General features: G+C 42.4%; 2 protein-coding genes across 5 annotated transcripts in view; one reads left to right on the plus strand and one right to left on the minus strand.

Annotated features, from left to right (window-relative positions):
- Inpp5f (inositol polyphosphate-5-phosphatase F) overlaps positions 1-7,540 on the plus strand; it is a 92,932-nt gene extending 85,392 nt beyond the window's left edge. The window contains exons 1-6 of one of the 3 annotated variants that reach the window (XM_069988154.1): positions 418-671; positions 2,189-2,260; positions 3,185-3,258; positions 3,702-3,830; positions 4,377-4,464; positions 5,362-7,540. In XM_069988154.1, coding sequence (XP_069844255.1) covers positions 616-671; positions 2,189-2,260; positions 3,185-3,258; positions 3,702-3,830; positions 4,377-4,464; positions 5,362-6,517 — 1,575 coding nt within the window. In that variant the 5' untranslated portion in view covers positions 418-615 and the 3' untranslated portion in view covers positions 6,518-7,540. Of the gene's footprint in view, positions 1-417; positions 672-2,188; positions 2,261-3,184; positions 3,259-3,701; positions 3,831-4,376; positions 4,465-5,361 lie in introns of those variants that run through there. The other 2 variants (XM_069988153.1, XM_069988152.1) reach the window with 2 other exon arrangements.
- Positions 7,541-7,693: 153 nt separating this feature from the next.
- Positions 7,694-25,939, minus strand: part of Mcmbp (minichromosome maintenance complex binding protein) — a 32,452-nt gene continuing 14,206 nt past the window's right edge. The window contains exons 6-16 of one of the 2 annotated variants that reach the window (XM_069988156.1): positions 23,995-24,139; positions 21,723-21,874; positions 21,130-21,230; positions 19,020-19,192; positions 18,566-18,689; positions 16,982-17,099; positions 14,409-14,574; positions 13,560-13,693; positions 11,500-11,664; positions 10,255-10,343; positions 7,694-9,865 (exon numbers count right to left, since the gene is read on the minus strand). In XM_069988156.1, the coding sequence (XP_069844257.1) occupies positions 9,739-9,865; positions 10,255-10,343; positions 11,500-11,664; positions 13,560-13,693; positions 14,409-14,574; positions 16,982-17,099; positions 18,566-18,689; positions 19,020-19,192; positions 21,130-21,230; positions 21,723-21,874; positions 23,995-24,139 (1,494 nt within the window). In that variant the 3' untranslated portion in view covers positions 7,694-9,738. Of the gene's footprint in view, positions 9,866-10,254; positions 10,344-11,499; positions 11,665-13,559; positions 13,694-14,408; positions 14,575-16,981; positions 17,100-18,565; positions 18,690-19,013; positions 19,193-21,129; positions 21,231-21,722; positions 21,875-23,994; positions 24,140-25,939 lie in introns of both variants that reach the window. The other variant, XM_069988155.1, reaches the window with a different exon arrangement.

Here is a 25,939-nt window from a genome sequence, read left to right on the forward strand (position 1 = left end):
GCTGCTGCCGCTAATGCCGCAGAGCCCAAGACCGACGGGGTTCTGGCCATGACTTTCAAGATCTTCCTCCTTTTTGCGGGGCTGATGGTCAAAGTTCCCGTGGGGCTGTATTTCTCCTGCAAACTGCTGCTTTTCCAGAGCCTGATGCTAATGTCCCCCGAAGACAGCGCCTTTTACGCGACTATCGTCGCCGTGGTCGGGCTGCATGTGGTGCTGGCGATTTTTGTTTTCATAGTGTGGAAGGAGGGCTTGCCTCAGTGGCGGGAAAACAAGAAGGAGTAGAGCGGCCGCGGCCGCGAGCGCGGGCGGGGACAGCCTTCGGGGTTTGCGTTTTCCTTCTTGTTCGTGTTAAACACGCTTTTCCTTTTCTGGGGGCGGGTGGAGGGTGGGCAGGGAGGGGAACTAAGTGTCTTGCTGCGGCCGAGACCTCAGTACAAATGCGGGTGGGGGGAGGGCTCACATTTTCCGACCGCCTGTTAACGTGCCAAGTGATTTTTGTTAAGGACATAATGTGTTTGACTGAGGATCCTGTGCGACCGATGTAAATATTAATGCCCAAATAGGAAGCTAGAGTAAATGTAGTGCTGTAGGAGTAGAATTTATTTCGTATTACAAATGTGTCGTGACGTAATTTTTACGGCTTGGCTCAAGCAGTACTTTTCAGAATGCATGTAAGTATCAATGGACAGAATTGGATGCTATTTTGCCCTGTAATCCGGTATTATTCTCAGTGAAGCTGCCAGCATTGACGGATTTATAGTTTTCTTTTCCCCACTGATTGATTGATCAGTGCTTAAATTTTGGCTCTTAGAATTAATCTGAGTTTTATTGGGTTCTGGCATTTTACTTCATGAATGGTGTTTTTCTGTATACGAGATGAAAACTGAGGTGAATTTACATAAAGACAAGGTGCTCCTAATGGAGAGAACTGCAGTGGCGGGTTTTGGAGCGCCCCTCCTTCCTGCAGCACCCGCTAAACAATGACCTCATTCTACTCAGATTAAGCAGGGGCTTAAGTTCCAGCTACAAAGAATTGTCTCCCCTATTGGTTTCTATTCATTTTTTTTACTCACATTTTGATGGTAAGGTCTAGTGAATGACTGTAAATTCGTAAGGCAAGAATGTTCCTTCTTGCAGTGGAATTTGGCGACCAGTGATAATGCAGATTAATTACCTTGACAGAAAGGCCATTCATGTAGACTTATTAAAGTTTCATTTCAATTTGCATTCTATTTGTTGCTTATTTCTAGATTTTATGCTTTTCTTTTCGTACTAGAAAATGCTCAAGGGTGTATAATTCACGACAGTTTTAATGATTCATCCCATCGGGTTTTTTGAACTCCTATTTTAATATTTGATTTCGGAGTCAGTATGTGACAAAATAGCCTTCCAAAAATGTTTACGTGTACCTTGACAGCCAAGTAAATTAATCTATAGCGAAAGAAATGGAATATAATTGGGCTTGTTCCATTTTTTGCATATCGATATTATATTTGCATAAAATGTTTTAATGATACATTTCCCACAAGTGTAAAAATAATGGTAAAGGTGCATTGTGATATTTTGATGGTTAATGTAAAATAATCTTGATTTCTTCTTCTCAAGCTCATATATTTTATATTTCCAAATAATTGCCTTTCTATTGTCCATCTCCCTCCAATTTTCTTCCTCTCCTCCCTCCTCCTCCCCTTCTTCCTTTCCCTCTGCCCCCTCCTCCTTTGCTTCCTCCTCCTCCTCCCTCCTGCCTGCCTCCTCCTTTCCCTCCTCTTTTCCCTCCTCCTCCTCCTCCTCCCCCTCCCTCATACCTCCTTTCCCGCCTCCCTCTTCCCTTCTCCTTCCCACGCCCCCTCCCAGACGGCCCCCCCCACCCCCCTCCTCTGGCTACTTCTCAGCTCCAGCCCTTCTCACCACTAAGCCCTTCTCTGGTATGTGTTTTTCTTTGGTGATGGTTGTTCTTTCATTGGTTGATTTTTTTTTTTTTTATCTTAAATTCTTTTCCAAGTGGATAGATTGCATTGCATTTATCTTCAGAATTAGTATTCATTCTTCAATTTTCTTTTTTGTTCCCCTGGCCAATTTTTTTAAAAAATCGTAAGCGGCTCTGCTGTAGGACTGTATACAGGACTGTGCTTGACCAAAAGTGTGGATGAGATTCAAAGTATTTAATCCCTGTGTCATGTTTGTTTAGCCTCACTGACGCCACTCACAGGGACGTGGATGTGCTTTTACTGCTTTCCAACGCTGCCTACTACGTGGCCTAGTAAGTTACATACTAACTTAAAGCTGTTTTTTAAACTTAAGGAAATTTCCTTTTCAGAATTTATGGCAGTTAAAAAATTAAGACTCTGTTAATATATTATGAAAGCTTATGGAACCTTATATAATTACTCTTTTATCAGCTTGGTAGTTTTTAGAATAATAATTCATTGTGTTTGTGTTTATTTAACATTGGATTCTCTTAGCTAAAAATTGTTACCTTTCAAGCTTTGGGGTGTTACATGTATGTTTATCATTAGTGGCTGTATCCATCTGTATTATTACTACCGCTTTGTATTACATATATATTTATCATTAGTGTTCATATCACTTTGTATTACTGCAGCATATTTGTTTCCTTGGTGCTTCTCCACCTTTTTTTTTTTTTGCTGTTTCTGTGATCTGTGTACCATAGCTTGTGTGTATGTATGTCTGTATGCAAAAATATAAGCAGCTTGTTGTGCTTACAGTGATATCATCAATAACGTGGCTTCGGTTTGTCAATTCCATCTCCAGAAGGAGGACCAGTTAACAATGCCATTACCAAAATATGAGCACTTGTATACTCCTGCTTTATCAGGATTGAGTTTTAACTCATATTTTCCAAGTAAATATTATTTCTGACTTTATCATATTTTAGCTATCACCCTAGATGCCTGTTGGCACAGCTCACATGTCATTGTCACTCCCAGTTTTGAGCATCAGACTTATCTGACATGTACTCCCATATAAGAAGATGTGTGTGTATGTGTTCGTGTTTTGCTTGTTTTCGGTTTTTAATTTTATAGAAATTTTAACTATCTTAAATATATTGCACTGGGGATGATTTTAACTACACCTGTTCATTTGCTACTATTATATATACCTCAGCTGAGAAGCCAGATATGTTTCTGATTTTAATCCTCTTTTTTTACTCCCTTTCTTTAAGTTATGATGATGAAGTTGATAAAGTAAATCAATATCAACGACTAAGTCTAGAGGATCTGGAAAAAATAGAAATAGGTAAGTTTTAACATAGTGACTGCTTTACACAAATCAAATGCTCTTGCTCCCAGTTATAGGACATATTAGGTAGATAACATGTAGGTAACTAATATCTGTTGGAAACCAGAAAGAAATGAAATTCCAAGCAGTCTGTCTTTAGACTTCTTTTCTATTCTTTAGAGGTTAGTGATGGATGTAGTCTCATAGCGCTAACTGTGTTCATCTTATTTTCATGCTTTGTGAAGATAACCTGAGGGATCAAATAAGTTTCAATAAGACTAAAGAAGATAGCCGCATTCAATCTGATAGTCACTATAAGCTTGTATTTTGCAGGCTGTTTATAGATTATGAAGAATAATGTGGCACAAAGCTAATTGATGGGTATTTGTCAGTCATTTTGAAGTGAAAGAAGAAATGGATGTGAAAGATATAACTACGCATATATTCATTTGGGGTTTTAGGTCCTGAACCCACTCTTTTTGGTAAGCCGAAGTTCTCCTGCATGCGACTGCACTACAGATATAAAGGAGCAAGTGGTTATTTCCACACACTGAGGGCAGTGATGCGCAATCCAGAAGAAGATGGAAAAGGTGAAAGAAAGAATTCTGTGATAGCTTACTATCTACTCTTGGAAGTCTTGATGGGATGGGAGTGTTCTGTATAACGGCCAGCAGAATGAGAATTGGTCTGGGGAATGGTGTTGTGATTTCAGACATTGATACAGCACTGTTTTCAGAAATCCAAAGAACCTATTGAAATGGATTATTTAGTTTGAGGCGAGGACATGGGTACTTCTTAGCGTGTTTGGCTCTGTATGAAGTCATTTGGGTTCCAGGGCTTTGCTCAGCTTGCTGTCTTAGCAGCAGGAGTCAAGGACCTTGCCCGGTACATTCTCAGCTGTTGCCCTCCAGCACAATGCTGGGACAAACAATGAGCTATAAGCTCCTAATCCTAGTTAATTCATTTCTGTTAAAATTTGATTTAGAACATTTAGAATTGGTAGTGGACAAAGTAGTACTTTTCTGTACATTAAAACTTGTATTTAAATGACCACAGAGTTCTCTTATGTAAATTAAAATGCTGTTTTGAATATGTTTATGAAGAAATTTGGAAGCAGTTATATATTTGCATTTCAGATACCCTTCAGTGCATTGCAGAGATGCTACAGATCACCAAGCAAGCCATGGGACTAGATGTACCGATAACTGAGAAGAAACTTGAGAGGTAGGATAACACTTCTGCGTATGGAGACATTAATATCCAAGGTCTTAGTTCTGTTTACCTTTGGGTGCTGATGATCAGACTCAGGCCTCATACAGGTAAATGTGCTGCCATTGAGCATCAGGCCAGCCTTAAAGTTTTAATGCTTTAAAAGTCCTTGCAAATTGCTGGCTACTGGTGGCTCACACCTGTAATTCTAGCTACTAAGAAGGCTCAGATCGGAGGATGGTGGTTCAGTGCCATTACAGGTAGGAAAGTCCGTGAGAGTCATATCTACAATTAACTGGAAGTGGAGCTGTGGCTCAAAACTTGGAAAAGCTCAGAGTGCCCAGAGACGACTTGTATCACCAAGGTAACTGGGCAGAGATACACAGACATTCGTGGCAAGTAACATGTAGAATTTTACCCTTTATTGCTGTCATGGGGGATGTCACTACAATGTTATTTGCTCATAGTTCCATCCCCACTCCGTGACTGTTAGTCCTGCACTACCCAGCGTGGTAACCACTCAGCACAGGGGCTCCGAAGCCATGACAACGCGACCAGTCTCAGTATGGTGTGCCATACCACATGTCAGCCATCTTAGATTTAACAAATTTTAGAGATAACAAAATGTTTACTGCTGGTTTATATGTTGGAGGGATAATGTTTTATATATATTGGATTAAGTAAAATGGTACTAAAAACTAGTTTTCTTTTTAACGTAACAAGATGTATCTTGTGTGTTTCTTTCTGGCAGTGGTATTTCAGTGTCAATCCTATGGGAGTTTATCCAGTGAGCAATGCAGTGTTCCAAAGAAACTGGGACCAGTTTAAATCAGCAAAGCATTTTTACTTAGAAATTGGAATGGATCTTTTGGGTTCTCTGGGAAATTAACCTTTTCTCTTTCTGATTTATAGGAAGAGCAGTAAACCTCATGAAGACATCATGGGTATCAGATCTCAGAACCAAGGCTCTCTGGCCCAGGGGAAAAAATTTTTACTGAGCAAATTTTCATCTCTAAATCAAAAAGTGAAGCAGACCAAATCCAATGTAAATATTGGCAACCTACGAAAGTTAGGAAACTTTACTAAGCCTGAAATGAAAGTGAACTTTCTAAAACCAAACTTAAAAGTCAATCTTTGGAAATCAGATAGTAGTCTTGAGACTATGGAAAACTCAGGGGTGATGGAAAATAAGGTCCAGGCAGAATCTGATGGGGATATTTCTTCAGATAATGACTCCTACCATTCTGATGAATTCCTTACAAATTCCAAGTCTGATGAAGACAGGCAGCTCGCTAATTCTTTAGAGAGTGTAGGGCCGATAGACTATGTTCTTCCTAGTTGTGGTATTATTGCTTCGGCACCTCGATTGGGCGGTCGATCCCAGTCTATTGGCAGCACTGATGTGAGCATTCATGCTCCCACAGAGATTCCTCGTGATCATGAAGGCGCTCTTGGGAAAGGCCAGGAGTCTCCTTTGAAGAAAAGTCCCTCTGCTGACAACATACGCCTATTGGCTGGTTTTGTGAAACCTATGGATATTTACTGCCACAGATTTGTGCAAGACGCACAAAACAAAATGATGGAGCTGTCAGAGAGCAGCTCTGTGTCTCAGCGAGCTAGAGAGGAAGGAAACCAGATGACCAACCAAGTTTCTAAAGAAGAATCCCAACCAGAATCAACGGAACAGACCCCTTCCCGACCATCGCAATTAGATGTGTCTTTTTCTGGGACAGGCACACAGTTTTTGTCAGTTGAACCAGTGCACGCAGTTGTAGCTCAAAAGACACCCAGCTCCAGTTCCAGCATGCTGGAACTCGAGGCAGGGCTTCATGTAACTCCTTCTCCTTCAGAGAGCAGTAGCAGCAGAGCAGTCTCTCCCTTTGCAAAAATTCGAAGCTCTATGGTGCAGGTTGCCAGTATTACTCAGGCTGGCCTAACCCATGGGATCAACTTGGCAGTGGCAAAAGTTCAGAAGAGTCCTGCAGAACCGGAGATGGTTAATGAAATCCAGCAGAATGAACTTAAAAACATGTTTACACAATGCCAGACACGAATAATTCAGATTTAGGTTTTAGCTACCAAAAACAATCCCATGGTTTTTATTTGTGAATTTAGGACGTGTTTCATTTCATGTATTAAGCTAATTTAGCTTGTACTATCTGGATCTAGGATTCACAAATTTTAATTATGCTTATTAGTGTTTAAGAGGAGTCTGAATCTGAGCAGACTTCCAGATTCCTCTGTAAGTCCATCCTCCTGACTAGCTTATCCACTGCGGAGTAGTTGGGTCTGCTGAAGGAGTTCAGGTACAGGTCACTTGGACGGAACCTGAGGGAGGATTTGGGAGGGTGTCGATGGTTAGTAAAAGAAATAGATACCATCTGGGTCTGAGCCCACTCATGAGGTTAGCATTTTTCTATGTGTCCATTTCCCTAGAGATACATTTAGTTTTTAGTGACTTATTGTTTGTTGCTGGTAATGTAGAAGCATCTGAAAGTTTATTGAGGATTAACACTACAGTCAAATGTATTCTCATTTGATCCTAATTTTCCTCATACTCTACTCGAACAGTATATTCTGCCACCCCTAAATCCAGGAGCACTGACTTGCCAGTCATACAGCGAAACAGGCACATCATATGTGAACTGCAGCAGCTGTTAATCTTCATTTTTGCTCTGCTTTCAGGAACATAAGAATATATGTATATTGGCTCCTGGGAGTTCTAGAAGGAAGTCTTCAAATTTCAACTTTTTTCCCAGGGGGTATTCTTCAACATCTTGTGCAGACTAACACAATTATTGAAAATGTAGTCTAAAGCACAACTGCTAAAACTGGTTTTTCTGACGTTAACTCTGACCACACCAATGCCGCCTCCTCTAGAACTACAATAAGAGTCGCACGCCACATTCCAGCAGGCATTGGTTTCTCTGGTGTCTTAGAGCCTTACTCTGTGCGGTGATTCTCAGCTGAACATTATGTCTGTTGTAACTTTGATAAGCATTCCACTTTTGTTATTTATTTGTGGTTTCATTTTTTTTGAAGTGTCTAATCTTGTGACTTAAAATAAAGACCATTGTAATTAAAGCAACAATGGGCATGCAAATTTCCTTGTATAACATTTATAAAGGTTTGATTTTATGTAAAAGTTCAGAAATGGTCAGCGTGTCATAACAGAACACTTATTCTGAGCTTTTCCAGTTACCTTAACCCTTTGAAGTGTTAATGAAATGAATCACAAACCAAATTCTGAATCCCAAACATTAAAAACTGAATGCTTTATTCTGTTCTGATCAACTTTTCATCTGGGTGTTGGAAATAGGCTGGGTTCCACAACACACACAAAAATAGAAGCCAAAGTCAGCAAGAACTATGCGTGTTTATGTTCCATGGACATGAGTTACAAAGGTTTTTCAAAGTTAAAGTTGTTTTAAGGCAATGCTTATTTCCAAGCAGGGATCTACAAATGTTTATTCAGCAGGACTGACATCTTGCCGTCAATCTTAGCATTGTCCTGTGCCCCTGCCCACGCCTGGTAACAGTTTTCTAACAGAATACAGACAGAGCTTTCCAACATAGAGGATCACATAGGAGGCTGCACCTTGTAATTCAGGAAAAACAGCCCACAGTACTGGTAACTTGGGAAGTTTTATTTACAGGAAAGAGGATTCAACGGAACTTTTCTGTAAGAAAGACCAAGCAAAATTATGATTTCTTTGGTACATTACAATTTACATTGGCACAGTTAGACACATGGTAACTAATTACCTGTTTTAGAACAAAGGAAATACATCTTATTCTCACAAATCCAGTTTAGCATTTTATATTTCTAAAAGTGTAAGGATGGGTTGTCTACCAGTAATAAAAATGAAAAAGTTAAATCCTAATATAAACATTATTTACATTAGTTTATAAAAATAGCTTTGAATTTAGGAAAAGAATGGTGAACTAGTAATTTTTACTTCCCTTCATTAAGCATGATTCCTTGATTTTTCAAGACTGACCCTGTTTCCTTGGTGTTAACAATGTCAATGCCTTCCTTATAGGAAAAACACAATAAGGAATCATTTAATGTTTCCAGCTGTGAGAGTTACTAAAAGAAATTTTAAAAAGTCACGTTCTCATCTTCCTGAACATTCTGTTGCCACAATTATATTACTGTATTAGTTTGCTTTCTTTCCTATAAGTAATGGTACTTTTTATTCACGTAAAAATTTGTGTATTGAAACAAATTTGTCTGGGGAAAAAAGCACTTGTTTTAGAATTCACTGGAGTAGCAGATGTTAAATGATTTAACACGTTTGGAACTGATAAACTCCTAGAAAGTTTTAAGTCCAATATAATCATCAAAGCCAAGTAAATAACATTTGTGAAGAAAATAATTAAAAATCTTTTTTCCTAGACTGGGAATGTAGCACTTGCCTAGCATGTTCAAGAAGACCTGGCTTCAGTCCCCGGAACCCCAAAAGAAACTTTGTGTTTAGTTTACTGTTTGGTCTTTTCGTATTTGGGCAAACTGTCATAGATGAGCGAGCATTCCCTTCCGTCTCATAAACAGATGTTCCCAAATGTGCTGAAGGCATGAGAAAAATGATAGCTTCATTTATTCCACATAAAGGAATCTTATCCTTTTATGAAGAAAAAAAAAACAGTAATAACAGTTATTTCTTTCAGATCTTTCAGATCACCTGGAAAAAATTAATGGGTAATCCTAAGAATTTCTGGAAGTATTACCTGTAAAATCAAAGTGTAAAAGGCTAGTTTTCCAGGCGTGTTAACCGCTCTTAAGTGGAAAAAAGTTTCTGTGGCCAAGTATTTGAGGAAATACTGAAGGATTCACAGGTGAATCAATGGTAAGCGCACTTCACTTGCCACACTTAAGACTACTGCACATGCTTAGGCCCACTGAGAATTACTGGAAAGAAATATGAACTAGGATTATGAAGTGCACAATTTCTCCAACTTTGAAATGGCAACAGTTCTGTTTAAATGAAGTTGTACTGGCATATCAACAGTCTGGCCTGTGGGACTTAGCTGCAGTTAAGGAAATGCTATAGCCAGCAACCTTAATCAACATTAAACCTTTAATATCAAATACAATTTTGTACATCATTACTAATTTGTATAGTTATAAAACAAACTTCAAAAGCTCCATAAAATCAATAAGGGAAAAGCCCTTACTGAGTATCATATAAACATCAGGTGTTACCAGGCTTGATTTCAGGAAAAGTCCATTATTTTTATACAAATTGTCTATAAAACAATGTGGTATAAACGACGTCACTCAGGACTTCACAGTTCATTCCCATTCACACACTTCTGCTGCTGCAGCCTGTTTCTTCTTAAAGACTCCAGCTGCTTTGCTCTGAGCCACCGCTCTCTTGACAGTGTTGTCTGACCAGCACTGAGGGACAGAAACCTGGTTTGAAACAAACAAATTTAAGTGCAGAGCCAGGCTAGTGCCTTCAAACACTGAAGACCCAGGGACACTGTGAAAACAGGTCAGACTGGGAAACAAGAACATCTGGTAGCTGCAACATTTCAAAGCTAAGTTAAGATTTCTTCAGGAGTCCCTCCGAATTTCAAGTGGAGAGCGTCTCGCTGAGGCTCAGGGACAGGCAGCATGTCCGTTCTGCTGACAAGGGCATCAGCCGAACTCAACTCCTCCTCAATGCGCCCTTTCAGAAGCTGCTTTTTAAAGAAAAATCCTTTTGGTTTTTAGAAGTCTGCTTCAGTGTTTGACACATAAATAAATTAAATATGATGCACAGGTTGTCAAACCAGCCATTCCAAACACGCAGGACTTACCGTGCTACCACGAGCAGCTGGTGGAGGTCGTCCGCGGTGATGCTCTGAGGGTCGTTCTTCCGCATTTCCACGAAGTCATCCTCCACTGCCTTTATCAAAAGAACAAATGCACTTTGAAAGATTCCTTTAAAACTGAAATATTCTTTTTTTTTTTTTTGTCGGTCGTGGGGCTTGAACTCTGGCCTGGGCGCTGTCCCTCAGCTCTTCAGCTCAAGGCGAGCGCTCTACCACTTGAGCTACAGCGCCACTTCCAGTTTTCTGGTGGTTTATTGGCGATAGGAATCTCACGGTCATTCCTGCCCGGGCTGGCTTTGAACTGCGATCCTCAGATCTCAGTCTCCTGAGTAGCTAGGATTACAGCGTGAGCCACCAGCGCCCGGCTTCTTTTTTATTTAAATTAAGTTTTTTATTGTGAAAATACTGTACAGAGGGGTTACAGTTAAATGAGCAAGGTAATGAGTACATTTCTTATCAAGCATTGATGCTTCCTCCTTTGTTTTTCCCCTACCATCCCTTCCCTCCTACCTCAACTACCTTCCACCCTTCCTTAAATATTCTTAAATTAGTTCCTTGATTTTCTTTTTGTTTTCTTTTTCTTTTTGGTTGTGGGGCTTGAACTCTGGGCCTGGACACTGTCCCCGAGCTCTTCAGCTCAAGGCGAGTGTTCTACCACTTGAGCCACAGCGCCACTTCTGGTTTTCTGGTGGTTAATTGGAGAGAAGAGTCTCACGGACTTTCCTTGCCTGGGCTGGCTTTGAACTACAATCCTTAGATCTTAGCCTCCCGAGTAGCTAGGATTACAAGTGTGAGCCACTGGCAGTTCCTTGGTTTTCTAAGCAAAAAGAAACACGATCCTTTGGCTAATGAAAAACTGAGAATACTGACTAGTCTTAGATTATTATATAGTTAAGATGTATCATTTTAAATCACAAGCCAATGGCTAAAAAAACCCCAAACTAAAATGTATTGGAACAGAAACTTCCAGAAGAGAGGCAGGAATCAGCTCAGTACTAGAACCCTCCCCTTGGCTGCACAGGGCCTGGGATTGGACCCCAGCATAGCAAAAAAAAAACAAAAAGCAAAAACAAAAACAAAACTTTCAGGGAGTGAAAACAGGATGCCAGACAATGTCTATTTCCAGCACACAACAAAGGTCTAGGCAAGCACAGGGAAAGCAAGGCGCAGTAAACGCTGGACACGGCCGCTCTGCACAGGGAGCATGCGCATGCCCTCAGCTCAGTGTACCTTGGTGATTTCATCCGATATGCTGTAGTCCAGGAACCTCAGCAGGGTCAGGTAGATGCGGAACTTGTTCAGCATAGACGGCAGCACCGCCGAGAGAAGGCTGTTCATGTACTCCTCCATGTTGGGTGGCATCAGCTGAGGCTGTAAGTGCATCTGGCAGTCTGCCTGGAAAGAGAAACAGCGCACACTCCTTCCCACGCTCACATGCTTGCATGCTCCTCCCCCGCCCCTTGTAAACTACACTATATACACTCGGATTGTGTTAATCTGGCAATGAAAAATTTTATGTGAGGGGGTGGGAATGAGAGCTGGTTGTTATTTTTTTGGTACTGGGATTTGAACTCAGGGCTTTGCTTGGCAGGCAATGCACCCCTTGAGTCAGGCCTTCAGTCCTTTATACTTGTTATTTTTCAAACAGGGTCTCACTTTTTGCTTAGGCCCACAATTCTATTTATGCCTCCCATTTATCTGGTATACAGAGATGTACTGCCATACCAGCTTTTAATCGACTGAGATGAGGATCTCACAAACTCTGCCTAGACTGGTCTCAAATGCCAATCTTCCCAAAGTTCCCTACCTGAGTAGCTAGGATTACAGTTGTGAGCCTCTCTGGCTAGCCAGGAACAAGTTTTAATGTTCACTTGCACACTATAACTACCACAGCAACAGTTACAAAAATCAGCGTTTTGTTGGTCATTTGTAATGTTTCCTCTATGGTTTTAGCGAACATAAAAAAGTAGCCAACCACTAAAAGGCAGTTCATGAAACCGGATATCCTGTTTTCCCAGAAAACTTAACAACAAGCAATTTCATTCTCAAAGATTCTTATCCACTGTACATAAGCATTGCTACAAAGAAACTGCACACTTTCCAAGTCTTGGGAGTGTTTATCTTCCCCAGAATCAACAGCTCTCATTTTTCAGATAAGGTTTTGTTTATGTCTGTGGGCCTCTGTGATGCTCCTGCCTTGAGTAGCTGGACTACAGGCCAGCTCTGGCTAGCTTACTGGCTGAAATGAGGTCTAATTTTTTGCTTGGGCTGGCCTCAAAACAAGATCCTCATGGCTCTGTTTGAGATCTGGGATTACAGACATGTAGCATCATGGGTGGCTTGAATTATCAGCTCTTAATCAGCCACCCTGAAGACCAGAGCATTTCTCTCTCTCTCTCTCTCTCTCTCATAATGTTAACAACAATAAGGCTGATTACAAAGTAAGGACTATTTTGAAGGAACTCTTAAGACTGGCAAAGAGACCAGGCACTGGTGGCCCAAGAGTGGGCAGCACACACTGTAATCGTAGTTACTCAAGAGGCTGAGATCGAAGCCTGGCAGCTCAGAGGGAGCGCAGCAAGGACAGCAAGCGGGTGTCCATCCGGCATTCAGCTGTTTGCGCTCCTTGGTGGGGAATGCTGCAAACAGCCCTGGGTCCTCACAGAGGTTTTCAGCTCAAGGTGGAATGAGATAATTGTTCCCCTTATTAGTAATCAGCAGCCACAATTTACTTACCTCGCCTCCCTACCCTTAATTTTACAGTGCTGGGGACTGAACCTGGGGACTTGAGCATGCAGGCAAGTGTTCTCTCACAAGCTACCTGTGCTCTCAGGTGGTTGTTTGGTTTTTCTCCTTGGTGAGAAGGACATATTCTATATTGCCCAGACTGGGCTGGAAGTCACAGCCTTTCCCCACAGCCTCTGCAGCAGCTGGGATGGCAGGCACGTGCTGCTATGGCTCAGCTGAGCCACAATTTCTTACAGGCAAATTATGGAAAATAAGCACAAAATGTGGCCATCTTTCCAGATGCAACCTCCTCCACTTAAAACTGACACAGCGGGGGCTGGGAAAGTGGCTCAGTGGTAGAGCGCTTGCCTTGCATGCATGAGGTCCTGGGTTCGATTCCTCAGCACCACATAAGCAGAAAAAGCTGGAAGTAGTGCTGTGGCTCAAGTGATAGAATGTCTTGAGCTGAAGAGCTGAGGGGGCAACACCCAGGCCTACAGTTCAGGTCCCACGACTGACAAAAACACGCCCCCCCCCCCCCCCCCCCTGCACAGGCGGCGTACCGGGAGCAGGGACCGCCCCTCGGAGGTGATGAGAACATTGATGTTGCAGGGGAACTCCATCTGGTGGTAACTGAAGTCATAATCCACCTTCTGCCACGTGATCAGGTTGCTCAGGGCAGTCACGTTGTGAACACCTGGGAAAGCAAGAATGCAATTTCACTGACTGAGTCATCACCAACAACCAGCTCTGCTGACATCGATGACAAGGTGCCACTTATGCCTTGACTGATACAGTGTGAGGAGAGCTACACCTTCCCCTAATCTGTGCTTGGAGTCTGACATGCTGCTAGATGCAAAATGGGGCCCCAAAAGTCTATAATTTCTACCTAGAAAGTGTGGTGAGGGGCTACAACAATGCAAGAGGGTTCCTTCTAAACACGGAAGTTGATGGTTTTACTGATTTTCTATTCACATTTGCCTTCAAAGTACCCAGTCCACAGTATCATTTTGTCTACTTCAGTGTCTCAACATGGATATAGAACTCCGCTTCCTTGTAACGTTAGGAACATGCTCCACCAGGCCATTCAGCCCCCCTTACCGATCAAATCGTTTCCCCCCCCTGAATTCTCAAAGTGTTTGATGAAAGCTCTGAGGTGACAAGCAACTAAGCAAACCTTTCTCTCATTTCAGCCTGCAATGCTCCGTGTGCTATGTGCTCACAAAACCATGGTAGCTCACAGGTGTGCACCCAGCCAGCTTGTATTATCTGCTTTAGCCAAATGCATAGGCCAAACTTTTGCGTATTTGTTAAGTTGAACTGGTCTTTGTCCACAGATACCCTTCTAACCAGTGAGTGGCAGATCTGGCTTCAGAGGGCCCTGAGGACAGGGGCAGGCTCCACATGCGCACCTGGGGTGTCCAGCTGGCCCTGTTCTAGAAGTGTTTCATCGATGACCAAGGACGTGTTGTTGGGCAGCTGCAGCAGGCCACTGACCAGGCGATTGGCTGTATAGTCTTTGTGGGGAATGAATTTCAAATGGTTCATGTTCTCTATAGTCATCTGGAGACGAAAAGACTAAAGGAGAAGATTTTTAATAAGCAAGGATGTAAGTTTTCTGCTTTAAGAAAATACACATTTGGAGTTCAAACACTTTGTTTCACATAGGAAAAAAAGGATTTTATACGTTTCTAATGAGACAGTCTCTGCTACTCTTAGGAGCAAGGTACTATATTCACATGACAGCCTCAGTCATCTATGAGCTGTCCCAACACTAATGTGTCACAGTCCTCCTAGAGAATGACTTTTATTTTGCCAATGAAATGAGCAGCAGCCAATTGACATATATAGCAAGTATCCAGAAGTTTAACTTTTTAAACCTAACACAAGCCAGCAAAGCAGAAAATAAAATGTTTATTTTCTTCATTGAGATGGAAAGGCTCAACGGTGTCATGTTTCACTACAGTCTCTGAATCAAAACCATCCTCATTCATCCCTGCCACTGCAGAGGGTTTTGCATGAAGTACTGAAAGAACAGTCAGGGAGCACCGTGCGTGCTCAGCACTGCAGATCAGTCACCAGAGCCGCCAGTCCATCAGAGCAGGGAACCTGCCACGCCACGGCCACTGCTCCCTCCTGGGCCCTTCACCCTGCTCTCATCCTTCTCCTCCCTGAGCTCCATCCCAGAAAGAAGCAGGGGGAAAGCCGTTGACAAAGGGGTAAGACATATCTCCAAAATTTAGAAGATTTTCATAATGCAGGGGAGGGGACATTACAGATACAAATCTGAGTCCTGAAGGAAGCGCAGGGACTCGGGTCAGCTCTGCCACAGACGCACAGGGAGGTCACTTGCACTGAGTCTTTTATGAAAACGAGACATTCCAGTAGAAGTGTGCAAGGCTCACAGAGCTAGCTAGACTTAAACACAAGAGTGACATGCAAGAACGGAGGGAGGTGGGAAATAAAAAAGCCCAGAAAGTAACGGAGAGTCACCGTGCTCCATCCAGGCTGTCACTTTTAGATCCCTTCCTCAAAGAACTCTCTTACTCGGGGGAAATGTGATCCTATCCTGTGGGTAGCGCACTTAGCCTGCAGCTAAGGCTTCTATGGCCTGACCCCACCTTCCACTGCCCAAGCTCTGGTCACATGAACTGGGCCTTCTGGGATACCACGGCATCCTGCGGGTCATGCCCCATCACTGCCAGGACTCCACCCCTTCCCTGGCGCTTTATCTCTGTGAGGGCAAAGGGTCTGACTACTTCAGTAATTCACAAAATGCGGTACAGACCCAAGGAAGTGCTGAGACCCTTTGATGGGGTCCATGAAATTAAAAAAAAAAAAAAAAACCACAGCTTTCAGATTCCACTTCAGATTCACACTTCCACTACTCTTGATCAAAATGTCACATTACAACAAGACCAAATCTGGAAATAGACATGAAAATCTAGGGGACTCCTATTAATCTAGACCTTAAAGAGATTTGCAACAATGTAAAACCATGCCACTTTTACCATTACATTTGTTTTTTAATTGGGGGCAAGTTATCATTATTAAAAATACTTAAGGCTTACAGCAACTGATTTATTTTATTCAACATATCTCCATGGTAACTTCTAGTATGGGAGATTAACGAATTAAAACAGGTGTAAGTCCTGAGAGGGCTTATCTGTGTGGACCCTCCTGTGGCCTGGGGGGGACTGACACCCAGAGATCCTCCAATAATTGGCTCAACCTCTGTAGTTCCCAAAGGAAGAAGTAATCAGTGTTTGCAGTCACTCAACTTATCAAACAATTCTCCCAGTCCCAAGATTCCCTGCTCATAATACCACATTCCAGGTGCCCTTTGTAAATGAGCTGGGCTCAACTCTGCAACAGGAATCAAAGCTGGGGTAGTAGAGACAGAGATGCTCATCACCTCAGCTAAGAGAATCAGGCTACTGCAATTTACAGCTTGTTTGGGTTTAAGATTTTTAGTGCCTACACAGGACACCAAATTGAACAAACAGGCTCAAGAGTACAGTTTTAAGGGAGTTACTGCAACCGTGTGAACTGTTAGACATAACAAATTGGTGCTAAGGCAACAAATGGGATGTGTTTAGGAAAGAATACTTTTTTTTTTTGGTCAATTGTGGGGCTTGAAGTTAGGTCTAGGTGCTGTCCCTGAGCTTTTGTACTTAAGGCTATCGCTCTACCACTTTGAGCCACAGCTCCACTTCCAGTTTTCTGGTGGATAATTGGAGATAAAAGTCTCATAGACTTTCCTGCTCTGGCTGGCTTTGAACCACAATCTTCAGATTTCAGCCTCCTGACAGATGTGAGCCACCAGTGCCTGACTAAGAATACGTTTTTAATTATATAAGTCAACAGGCTTGGTTTCCCAATAAATGAAATCTATTCAAATCTCAAAGTATTTGGGTTGGGTGAAGACAATTAGATGCATTCATTGTAAACTCAGGTTTATAGTATGTATTTATATTCATCTTACTGCTGGAACAAGATGTTGAATAATTCGATATAAGTGTTCTGTGAAGGTACTATTCCGTGGGCAACCACTCAAGTTAACTGTAAATTTTCCTAGTGGAAGAACATCTCTTCTTGTGTATCTAGGGGGGAAAAAAAAGAAATAAAAAATAAGAACCTAAAGTGATTTCCTGGTTTCCACCAAAAGGCAAATAAAATACTGTCATTAAAAAATGTAGCAGAATCCTCTGGGGCTAGTCATTTTATCTATCAGAATAATAGCAGTTAAAATAGCAGCCAACCCTTCTCTCTTCAGTACTGATCCCATGCCAGGGACTCTTCTGAACATTCATGTGCTTTGTCAATCTCCAAACATCCAGAGGTGGGGGCTGATTACTTTGTTTCACAGCTGGGAATCCGAGCCTAAGAGCTAAGTATAACTGGAGTCACAGCTACCCAAAGTGCTGGAGACCATGAGTAGTTCAGGTCTGGAAAGTGCAGACTACTCGGTAAGCAGCCCTAATCTGAAACCCGAAATCTGTAGTGATCCAGTCTGAAACTGAGCAGTGTGTTGGCAATCAAAAAATCTTTAGATTTAAGAGAATTTCAGGTTTTCAATGAGAGGTGCTGAACCTGTCACCATCCAATAAGCTGGAAAATGATAGAGCTTGGATTCAAGGCTGTTTTAACTATGATATACTACTGTCTCAGATGTCATCCAAGGAAAAATAACCAATATAGCTGCAATGGTATTTACTATATATAAGAACTAGGAAGAACTAGTATTTATGGAAATGGCTACACATGGTACGACTGTATAATGAAACCTTGTGCTGCCACCAAAAAGCTCATGAGGAATTATGGGCAAATGTTTAGTATCTATTAAATGCTTAAAAGACATGGCTCTGTGCTTACAGTATAGCTGATACTACATGAATATACAGAGAGTTGCCATGGAAATAAAAGAACATGAACAAGTACAAGGGTACCCAAGATTCTCTGTAGGAGGTTACAAGGATAATTGCTGTTTCCTTCCTGTGTTCTTGGGACTTGTGGAAAGAGCACATTACTTTTGAAGTCAGAAAACAAAAGAACTATGCTGAAGTCACAGGGTGAGGGGCTAATGTCAACCTACAGATTAAATGTGCATGTGACACGCTTCATTGAGTGTTTTCAGAAGCAGAGCCATAGGATACATAAACAGAGAGATCAGAATGCAAACTGATTTGGGGATGTGGCTCAGGGGGTTGAGCACTATTTGCAGAGCAGTGAGCAAGGTCCTGGTTCAATCCCCAGCTCCACAAAAAGTAGGGGGAGGGAAGAATGCAAAAAGGATAAAATAACTCATTCTTCATCAGTCAGGTCGTTTATCCTAGTTTAGCTCAAACATTTACTGAAGGTACATTATCAAAATGCTATGTGAGATCGAGAACAGGTGGAGAGGGGATATTTGTGATTTGGTTTAATACTTGTTACAGTGAACAACAAACCCACTTGATGAATCCTGATAAACTAGAACACAAATATGACACCAGCGATCTTCCTTTTCCTTCCCACTTTCTATACCACAGCAAACTCCCTTATTTCCCACAAGCAATCCAACACTTACACTGTGGAGATGAGATGTAGGATAAGGTACTCGGCAGCCAAACTGTCTCCCAAAAGCGCGTGTGTGAGGAACCCAAGCAGCTCTGCTCTGACTGGGGACAACTCGGACATGAAACTTGACACGACTGCAGGAGGAAGGGAGAACCAACTCTGAATGCATGTGCCAGCACCCTGGTGCGAAAACAACTGTGCGACTAGTAAGAACTTAGAAGAGACACATAAGCAAAACCAAGGTAGCCCGTAGGTCGGTTCTTACGGGGGTGGGGGGTGGGGGTGAGGCTATTTCTATGAAGAGAATTAAGAGAAGAGGAAAATGAAGCAAAGCTACAGAAAGACTAAACAAGTGAATTCTGACAAATGAGGAGCTGCCTCGGTGCCACTACGGGCGCCAGCCACAGGCAGATCCAGACACGAGGTTCGTCTGTGGCTCAGCAGACGTTAACACTTACACTTACAGGTTCTGCTCTCCTCTTTGTTAAGGCAAGTGGGTAACAATGGATTGATGTGTTGCAGTTTCTGGGCTAAAATTACATGAATTCTTGGCACCAAGGAAGCGGGAGGACTGTGGACCCTCTGCTCCTGCGCTGTGTCCGTGCACTCCATGGGGTCCGGCAGTGCAGAGGCGTCCCTGTGGGGAGATGCACAGCAAGGATATGAAATAATATGCGGCGCTGAAAGCAAACTTAGAAGAAGTCAAGCGAGGAGCTATCTGTGCTCGCAGATTCTCACACACGGATGCTCCCGGGAGCCGGCTCTTCCTTGCCCTTTCGCTCACGCCTGGGCCATGTGGCAGCATGCTCCACGGCCAGGCATCCCCCAACGCGATGCACTGCCTCTCCACTGCCCACAGAAAAGCACCAATGGATATCGAAAAGAATCTCTAACTTGCGAGTCTACAAATTGTTTTATTTATAAGCTTACTGTCTCAGTTATTTCTTATATATACAACGTGTGTCTATGGGTCTTGATTTCTGAATGGAATTCCTCCTCCTTGGGGGGAGGGAGGGGAAGCTGCCATTGTGATTGGAGTCTGGAATGTGTAAATAGCTTAATGTGCCAGAACATAAATGATAAAATGACATGGTCAGGGCTGGAAGGTGGCTCGGTGGTAAGAGTGCTTGCCTTACATGCACGAGGCCCTGGGTTTGATTCCTCAGCACCACATAAGCAGAAAAAAAAGCTGGAAATGGTGCTGTGGCCCAAGTGGTAGAGCGCTCGCCTTGAGCTGAAGAGCTGAGGGACAGCGCCAGGCCCAGAGTTCCAATGACCAAAAAAAAAAAAACAAAACAAAAGACATGGTCATTTTTCTCAGGACATAAAACCTGTCTATAAAGTATCTTTTACACCGGGCGCCGATGGCTCACGCCTGTAATCCTAGCTACTCAGGAGGCTGAGATCTGAGGATCTGAGGTTCAAATGAAGACAGCCCGGGCAGGGAAAGTCCATGAGACTCTTATCTCCAATAAACCACTCGAAAACCGGAAGTGGTGCTGTGGCTCAAGTGGTAGAGCGCTTGCCTGGAATTGAAGAGCTGAGGGACAGCGCCCAAGCCCAGAGTTCAAGCCCCATGACTGACCAAAAAAAAAAAGTGTCTTTTACTTGCTCAATCTGGGAAAATTTAAGTCTGAAATTAATGAAGGAAAAAGGAAAATAACAAGAGAAAGAGAAAGAGGAAAGAAAAAAGGAGGAAAGAGGAAGAAGGAAGGAGCAGGAGAAAGATGAAGGGAAGAGGAAAAAAAGAAATAATAGCAATAATATCAAAACCATGAAGGCCAAAGAAAGGCTGAGGTCAGCTTCACTTCAGTGCAACGAGCCACACGGATCCTGGATCAAGATAGTAAGTACAGCAAAGAACACGAGTGAGACAATTAGTGAACTCAAGAACGGTGTACGATTAGTGTACCACGTACGTATGGGAAATATCCTAACTTAGATACTTGTGTTCTGATTACATATGAGAATCTCTGTTCTCAGGAAACATTAGTTCAAGTACTGAGGAATAAAAGGGTTTGGTATTTCAGTAACTGTCAAGTGTTTTGGAGAAGTGTGTGTAAGAGCTGAATATAGTGGTGCTCCCTGTAATTCCAGCACTCAGGAGGTTGAAGCAGCAGATCACAGGGTTGAGGCCAGCCTCAGCTACATAGTAAGACAAGTCTAAAGGAGAGAGTAAGCACCAGGGATAGATTTTGGGTGTACATAAACAGGGTAAGTGAATGACAAAGCACACTAGCAAGAGTAGTAACAATTGAAAAATCTGATGAAAGGGAAAGGAGTTCTTTATAACTATCCTGACACTTTTCTGAAAATGTAAAATTAAATAAAAAGTGACCAAAGCCAGGTACCAGGAGTTCATACTTGTAATACTAGCTTCCCAGGAGGTTGAGATCCAGAAGATCAAGGTTCAAAGCCAGCATGGGCAGAAGATTCTTCAGGACTCCATTTCCAAAATAACAAGCAAATATCTGGGCTAGAGGTATGGCTCAAATTGTAGAGTACCAGACAAGCAAATTCAAGGCACTAAGTTCAAACCGCACTACTGAGGGGGAAGAGACCGAATGAACTCACCTTTCATCATTGTTCAGTATACTTAGCACTGGATCCACGGACAATATGCCATATAATTCAAGAACATCATTTACTTTGAAACAATCCCAATCTTCATAGACCTAACAAGCATAGACACAAAATCACATTAGTACTGACATGAAAAAAAATCCAAACAAGAAATTAAGTCTTAAAGTTACAGTAATAGTATCTTAGAACTTTAGATCAAGAAATGAACAGCAAAGTAAGTAACTACATTTCATAGACTGAGACCAAGAGAGGTAATAATTAGTTTAATTAGTGGAAAGACTTTAATACTTAAACTCTTTCTATTCATCTGCAAGTAGGACGTAGTCGGCTGGACAAGGTGAAACAATACTTTCCCAATCCGCCTTTGGGGCCACCACAAAGAGAGTACAGCCGTCTTCCCACTGATTTTACCTCAGTGACACCCACACCAGACTTCTGACCCAAAGCCTTATTGACACAGGCCTCTAAATTTGTAGTGATTTGTTATAATAGCAAAGGAGAACGCATACAAATACTGTTTCCCATTTAAGTTTTGAAGCCAATAATGCATCTTTCAATGTGAGGACAATGAAAGGATTTATTACCTTCACCAGGCAAGCGGGACCCTTCTCTCCTGGCAGTGGAAAATTCAGATCAAAAGGAGAAGAGAGGTTTAAAGAGTTCAGTTGTTGGCCAGCAGATGCTTCGGTTTCTAAACGTTTTGGCTCTCCACACCACTGAAGGCCACCAACACTCCCTAAATTCAAAGGACAGCATCACACTTAGTAATTTCCTTTTCTTTTTTTGGGGGGTGGGGGTAATAGTGGGGTTTGAAGTCCTGCAGGACTTGCAAGGCAGGGGCTCTACCACTTGAGCCATGTCTCCAGCTCTACACTTAGCCATTTCTAATGCCTCCTAGAAGAAATGTATATCCCAAAGTTTGGTACAAATGATGTTTTGAGCTCTGAAAGTTCCGTTTGTTATGGTTTTAATAACACACTACTACCTTCGTTGGATCTATTTCACAACAAAGATAAATGCAGACCTGAAATTTTGCATTCATTTTCTACTATAAAACAGCAACAAATTACAGCCATCAAATCTTATGCAGGTACTATTAAAAGTTAATATTAAACATGCTTACTCTGACATCTTTGACCTAACATATCTGTGCTCTACTGACAGAACACCTTGGGCAGATTGTATTTTTTGTGCACTTTAAAGAATGATGAAGCCACATAGCAGTAACTTCATTTACCAAATGTTCATTAAAATCCATGGTGTGGAATCATACTAAGTACTGGGAAGATAAGTGTCTATCCTGAAGTAGTTACAATTCTAAACTAATAACTAATTAGGATCAAAATGCAGCCTGCCTTATCATTGAGTCCTACTCAGCAATAATAAGAAAATTACTAACACCATGTGGCACTGTGGGTGGATGAATGGATGTCAAGGGAATCATGCTGAACAAGAAGTATGAAGGGATATGACCAGCTGGGTGCTGGTGCTCATGCCTGTAATCCGATAGTGGTTCAAAGCTAGGCCAGGCAGGAAAATCCATGACTCTTATTTCCAATAAACCATTCAAAAACCAGAAGAGCTCAGGGACAGCATCCAGACCCTGAGTTCAAGCCCCATGACTGACCACTGTCCGTTTCCCCCCCACTCCCGCCGCTGAAAAGGGGGGGGATGTAAGCAGCACATGAAGAGAAAGACAAATTTATCCACCTACTAACATGAGGAAATTCACCTTTCATAAAAGCTGTGATTGTGCCAGGTGTTGAGTGGCTTACCCCTATAGTTCTTGCTACTCAGAAGGCCAAAATCTGGATTGTGTTTCAGAGCCAGCCCAGGCAGGAAAGTCTGTGAGACTTTTATCTCCAACGAACCACCAGAAAGTGGGAAAAGGAACTGTGGCTCAAGTGGTAGTGCACTAGGGCTTGAGCATAAAACCCTAGGGACAGCTCCCACGCTGAGTTCAAGCCTCAGGACTGTCTGTCTGTCTGTCTCTCTCTCTCTCATACACACACACAAAGCTGTAATTACAGGCATGAGCCGTCATGGGAGGCTACATGGGAGGCTGAGATCAGGAGGTGAAGGTTCCAGACTAGTCCAGGCAAAAAACAAACCAAACTCATAAACATACTTCAATGGAAGAAGCGGGGCATGGTGGTGAGCGCTGGTCACCACAGCTGCAGGAAGAAGTGTGAAAGCAGGATCAAAGTCCAGGCATAGGCCATGGCAACAAGTGTGATCCTATCTCAAAACAAGAGCCAGAGGCATGATTCAAGTGGTAGAGCACCTGTCGTACTACAAAACCAAACCAAACAAAAAAAACAATTGATTGAAATCAATGATGTGGCAATTCTGAAATTCTGTTAGGGTCTTAAAATATTTCAACTTTTCTTTTTGCTTTAATCAGAATCAATTTTTTTTAATAAATAAATCTTTGAAAATCCATCTAGTGTACTACCATTCTGAGTTTTTCCTTGATATTTTGACTTAAATATGTAAAGGACGTTTTCAGATATAGTCACTTCAGTGTAAAGTGCTATGCTTCTATATTATTTAAAGAGATAGGATAAAAAATATGAACAGATAATACTTTGTAGCTAGCCACTTGAGATTCTACATTCTTTGCATGTTTTTGTGGTTCTGGGGCTTGAACCCAGGGCCTTGCGCCTAGTAGGCAAGCCCTTTTCCAGTGAGCTACACCCCTAGCCCCAATCCAAACTGTTTCTAAGTCTCATAAACTTGAGGAAAGGTCATCACATCGTTACCAGCTCTTAAATCTAGGACTGCACTGTTCCACAGTCGAGAGTGAAAACAAATGTCTCGTGAGAAGGCTACAGGAAGCCCTCTGGAGCATACTACCTGCTTGCCTGGCACCTGCGTGCTGCTCTTTTTGCTTATTGGGCTGGAGGTCCATGTCTTCATCATCTTCATAACTCCTCTTGTGACGACTCGGAGTGTAGGAGGTTGATGGACTGACCCGAGCTTGGTTTGCATTGACGTAGGCGTTAGACAGTTAAGAAAATACTATCATGAACTGAGGAGTACCCTAAATTATGCTAATCATATAGCAATAAGAAAATTACTAGTTTGGCAATTCAGCTCAAGTATACTTAAATGGAAGTTAACTTGCAGTTTTGGATGTGAGTATGCCCTCTGACCAGGTTGAGTACAACCAAAAGTAAGCAAAGCAGCTGTCTTCACAGACACGGACGCATCAAGTTAAGCAAACACAGCACACAGTTCAGGGCTGTAGAAGCATCTGGATTTTGCAGGAAAATACTGGAGAAGATCGGTTGTAAGTATAAGACCCAGAAATCTGTGTAGGTTGCATTTGTGTCTTTGGCCAAATACTCAAGACAAGATTCTCCAAGGCCTGGCAGAGAACAGCAGCTGTTGGCAGAGTTAAATGGAGACAAGGGCTAGAAATGGATCTTGCTAAATATCCCAGGCATTTAGGTAGGACCTAGAAATAGCATTATCTCATGAGCAGGGACTGTGTTTTGTAGATCAAGGGCTACTCTATACCCACTTTCACAAATCCCCCAAACACGTCTTGTCAGGATCAAAGTCATCGAGTACCTTCTGTGAGGAATACATGCAGCACTTGTACTGGTTCTGACTGGGTGTGGTGGCACATGCTTGTCATTCCAGCTACATGGAGGGAACCCTGGCAAAAACACATGACTCTTATTTTAAAAGTAACAAAAGCGACAAGGACTGAGGGCATGACACAAGTGGTCGAACCCTTGCCTAACAAAGTTGAAGACCTCAGTTCACTGTATTTTCAAGAAAAAAAAATGTGTAGGCACCTCCTGCTTGGGACGCTGTGTGGGATCTGTAGCCAAACTTCCCGCATGGCCCTGCCAGCCGACTGGGCCCCTTGCATAAAGAGCTGTGCCCAAGGCTCAGTGTCAGCAACAGCCTCTGAACCTGCAGTTAGCTCCCCTGTGGCTGTGCCCTGGCAACCTGGGCTGATGCATCCACTGCAGGCGCTACTCGGTGTACCTCACTGCAGGTAAAGCTGAGCTTACTGGAGCCCCAAGGAAGACTAGCTGCTGCTGCAGTAGCTCGATGGCCCTTGCTTTTGTGATATAAAGGAGTTTCTGGAGGGTGCTCAGAACAACATGATCTTAAGCTCTGTGATGGTTTCAGTGAGGTACTACAACAGCACAGAATTGTAAGTGGCTGGTCTAACCAACTAGTTCAAGTTGAAGAAACAGAAAATTGTGCCTCTGAGCTTGGCACTGGTGGCTCATACCTATAATCCTAACTACTCAGGAGGCGGAGATCTGGAATCCACACTCAAAGCAGGGAAGGAAAGTCTGTGTAACTCTGATCCCTCACTAACTACCAAAAAAAGCCAGAAGTGGAGCTATGGCTCAAAATGGTAGAGCACTAGCCTGGAGTGAAAATAAAAACAACAAAACCTCAGGGACAGGCCCAGCCCCTGTGATCAAGTCCCTGGAACAGTTTAAAAAAACAAAACATTTCCGAGTTAGTAGTTAAAAATCTCACAAAGAAAATTGACAGGCTCAAAATAAAAATAATCTATGAACACTCAACTGGAGACTGTAGGCTAAGTATTAAAAGGAATGAACTACCGATACACACACACAGCATGGATGATTCTTGAGTATATGTTAAAAAATAACCAGACAGAGAACTAGAGACCCCCAAAAATAAGAAAAAAAGAAAATATTTAAGGCAAGGGAAGGCATGGATGTCAGAACATAGCTGCAAGGAAGAGAAGTATATGATAATTAGAGGCACAAGGGAATTTCTGGCCACAGGCTCTTTGCCCGGA

This window comes from Dipodomys merriami, unplaced genomic scaffold, assembly GCF_024711535.1.
Source record: "Dipodomys merriami isolate MVZ:Mamm:240054 unplaced genomic scaffold, mDipMer1.0.p SCAF_35, whole genome shotgun sequence".
Taxonomy (NCBI): Eukaryota; Metazoa; Chordata; class Mammalia; order Rodentia; family Heteromyidae; genus Dipodomys; species Dipodomys merriami.